Below are 4,058 nucleotides of genomic sequence, written 5' to 3'. Positions count from 1 at the left end.
CGAAGCTGATGGGCCTGAAGGTCTCCCGGTATCCCGTGGCCGATCCAGGTTCATTGGCTCACTCTCCGCACCAGAGCCAGGTCCTGTAGAGCTCTGTTCCCTATCAACCAAAGTTGCTGGGCCCAAAACACTCTCAGTCTCCTGTGGTCCTGCTGTGGCTCTGTTGATCGCACGCCGCCTTCTCCTGCCTCAATGGAAGATAATAACAATTATCAATAAACTGTTTACATTGTGGATCATAGCAAATGAAGCAGAGCGATTGTGCTACAATCGCTTATTTTTGGATTGACTAGTGAACATTGATAGAGGAGAGGAAGCGGGCATTCTTGATTTGGTTGCCCTGGTGAGATGACGTCTGTTGGCTAGAAGCGGGAACGAGGGAAGCCGTTGTTGATGGTTGGACATAGACAAGAAGATAGCAGGAATCATCGATCATCAAGGGAAGATTGTGTGATTGGTTGGTTTTGTTTCTAACTAGAATTTGTTACACTTGTAAAATAACTATTGATTAAGTTTAAGTGTTATCAGAAGTAAAGTGTCGTCTGTTTCTGATTGCCTAGAAACCTGCACTGAGAAAAGAGTCTATTACATTATAAAATTTAAATAAAATTCTCCTATCTGTTAAATATTAAAGCTTTTAATTTGAAACCAAGCTATCTTTTATATATGAAATTAGTTAAAACTAGTAAAATTCTTTTTATTTTATTTTAAATAATTTTTTTAATTATTACAATATATATACACGTGAAGATTATTGCCATATTTAAAGTTATTTTTTTTCTTTTTCAGAGGGCTAGTTCTAGTATTTTTTCGGGGATATTTAAATTACCTGAAGACCTAATTGATTTTAGTGTTTCAATAGAACACAGAGCGACGAAAGTGGTAAATTGATTGATTACATTCTATTGTTATTGGTGTTTATTCTGTAATTTTATACCTAATTACCTCTTAGGGAATAGTAAATTATCATTTTTATGTTCATCTCCACAAAAGTGTTGTTCACTATGAAATATTAATAATGAAAAGGTATGTATACTTAATATTACTGAATTCTAACAAAAACATATTTTTTTTTTTTACTTATCACCTGTTCTTAATTTTCCTAATGGGTGATAAATTTATTAATAGAATATTGTGAAATTATATTATATTCATCTTGGATATCACTATCATAGCATAGCACAATGTTTACCAATTGATACAAATAGCGAGTCCAATGCCATTTTTTCCTTTTCCCTCCTCTCCCTTTATCATCTTTTTCTCATATTAATTTTCCTCATGGCTAACTATAAATACATCATCCTAAATTCATGTAATATGTATTGTTTTAAAATTTCAATTATTTTTTTCTATTTAATTAATATCTTAAAAATATAATTATCTAACTTCAGTATGATTTTTGAAAAATAAAAAAACTTGTTCTAGGTAAATAACTATTCTCAACTACCATTGTGGATACTGTGTACCGAAGACCTTGATTTTGAAAAATTTATTCCTCTTATCTGTTCTCAAAAGAAAGCATTTGATATTAAATATCCTGAACCACCTTCTGGTAATGTATTAAATAAGATTATGTTGATAATGATTTGTAGGGTTTAGATTTTCATGTAATTGCGGATGCCAAATATGTACATATACATGTAATAATTTTAAAACAAATATGTAAATGCACTAAAATTATTTAATTTATACATTTGATGATTTGATCTGCTTGTTATAAGGAGGAAGAGTTGGAAACTCATGATTTGTAAATTTTCAAAAATAAAATTATGTTATATTGGGACTTTTTCCAGAATTTCAAAATGTTCCTACCAATTGATATTTTCACTGATGTCGGATCAACACTTTAAAGCCTGGATATGTCTTAAAGACATCTTACAGATCTGTCTGGATTTCGTTTTCTGTTTAACACATCATTCAATAAGTCCTTGGTCTGACACATATATGGGAACATTGTTGGAAGACCCATGTGATTTCTGAGTAGTGTCATTCTATGACACGGGATATCGCAGAATTATGCCCAGTTGGAACAATTAAAGGCAGCGGTTGAGCAAAAGCGTCCAGCATTGGCATAGTTTTCCATCATGATAACGCCCGTCCTCACTTGTCTTTGCAGACTGGGTAGAAATTATTGGAGTTTGGCTGGGATATGATCCCCCACTCACCATATTTACCAGACCTTGCCCTCACAGATTTTCACTTATTTTGGGCCCTTCAAAGCACTCTTAATGGGAAACACTTTAATTCGCTCAAGGACTGCAAAACGCACATAGTCCTCTATGTGTTCATTAAGCTAAAATCTGAGAAGTTCTGGGAGGACGGAATTAAAAAATTACCTGAAAGATGGCAGCATGTAATAGATCAAAAAGTGTCATATATAATTGATCAAAAATATTTACAAGAATCTCAAGTTTTTATTGAAATCACCAGTAAAAAACGCTTCGAACTTATTTTACAACCCAATATTTGCCTTAGCCATATCAAACATTCTATGCTCAATTTCTACCATTTTATTTTTATTGGAAGATTATTGATTGACTGTGTGTAAAGATGAAAGGAATATGGTCCGGGTGCGGTCAAAAAAACTCAAATAGTAGAATTATACTATTTTATTGAGCCAACGTTTCGCCCCACGTTGGAGGGCTATTTTGACGGCATTCAAAACAAAAGTGACTTTTGACTTTTGTTTTGACTTGTACACACGTGGGGCGAAACGTTGGCTCAATAAAATAGTATAATTCTACTATTTGAGTTTTTTTGACCGCACCCGGACCATATTCCTTTCAATTTTATTTTTATCTGTTTAAAGTATCTTGATATTGATTGATTAGTGTTATGTTATAATATATTACCACACACATCAATCAAAGCTTTGCATCACCACTAACTCTAAAAGGCAGGAATTCGAGGAGTTAGATGACAAAGTACAATATAATAATACTTCAAAATATTATTTTTATTAAAGAAATTCTTTATCATGTTTTAAAGAAATTATTCTAAAAGTCACAAAATAGAAAAAAAAAAATGACTTCTTTAAATTTTACAAATAAAATTAATTCATTACTTTCAGTACTCTGTATTGCTTCCTCATGATCTAACTAAGCATAGTACACACTAGTACTCTTCAAATCGACTCTTTGCATCTGTAGACTCTTTTAGTTTTATAAACTTTTTGTAAACATTCTGAATATTTCAAGGTCCATCTCCCCATCTTTAGCCAACAATTAGTCTGCTATTTTATTTTACATTTAAATAATGTTATTCATTATTTTTTTGTAACAATTTTTAAATGTAGTAGTGTTAATGATTATAGTTAACAATACATATATAACCTTATCCTGTTATCTTTTTTACAAAATACTCCAATCTGTCAATATTCATTATCCATTGTCAATAAAATAAATTAATTTTTTAAACACAGTTTTGATGACAGATTAGTAATTAAACTAATAAAGTAATTATATTTGTATAAGAAGGGTACATCTTTTGGTTACACTGTATTGATTCCTAAACTGAGTGCCGCAATACCATGGGATGCTCCAGGCATATGCCAGAGGTGTCGCAAGAGAAAGCCAGTTAAAATTGAAGTAGCAAATATACAAATCATTTACTTTGCTCTGCTTTTTCTTGTTTTCCTATATATTCAACTTCTCTAATGATAATTGTGCCCAAATAGTTTTTAACTCTACAAAGATTCCAAAAAATTTTTTTAGCCAACAGGGATGCCGCACAAATATTTTAGTCCCAGAAGGGTGTCATGGCAAAAAACCGCTGCATTATTACTTGCTATGCGCATTAGTTGCCCGTTCAATCATAATATGCTAGAAAGGAGAAAATTATTTTTTCAATTAAACAATCGATATTAAAGAAAAAAGAGTGATTTAAAATTTTAAAAAAAAATTAGAAGAGAAAAAATTGTAAAGCTAAATTAATTAAAGTGAATTTGAAAAATTAATAATAACAAGATAAGTGCAGCAAGTCTCTTGGCCAGCACCACTGGAGTCTTCTGGGTGAATCATTTAGGTTAGTGACAGTTAATAGTGATTGTGTTAATCATT

At 31.6% G+C, this 4,058-nt stretch overlaps 1 protein-coding gene across 9 annotated transcripts in view; it reads left to right on the top strand.

The window, feature by feature from the left end:
* Window positions 1-4,058, top strand: part of LOC106683396 (hydrocephalus-inducing protein homolog) — a gene marked incomplete in the record, with an annotated part of 211,677 nt that overhangs the window by 103,411 nt on the left and 104,208 nt on the right. For all 9 annotated transcript variants that reach the window (XR_010845079.1, XM_067053226.1, XM_067053222.1 and 6 more), the window contains 2 exon segments: window positions 790-882; window positions 1,426-1,552. Coding sequence is in view for 8 of the 9 variants with exons in the window: in XM_067053226.1 (XP_066909327.1) it covers window positions 790-882; window positions 1,426-1,552 (220 nt within the window).

The sequence above is a fragment of the Halyomorpha halys genome, unplaced genomic scaffold (assembly GCF_000696795.3).
Source record: "Halyomorpha halys isolate HHAL.00 unplaced genomic scaffold, Hhal_1.1 Scaffold480.1, whole genome shotgun sequence".
NCBI classification, from domain to species: domain Eukaryota; kingdom Metazoa; phylum Arthropoda; class Insecta; order Hemiptera; family Pentatomidae; genus Halyomorpha; species Halyomorpha halys.
This window is presented reverse-complemented; position numbering and strand designations above follow the sequence as displayed.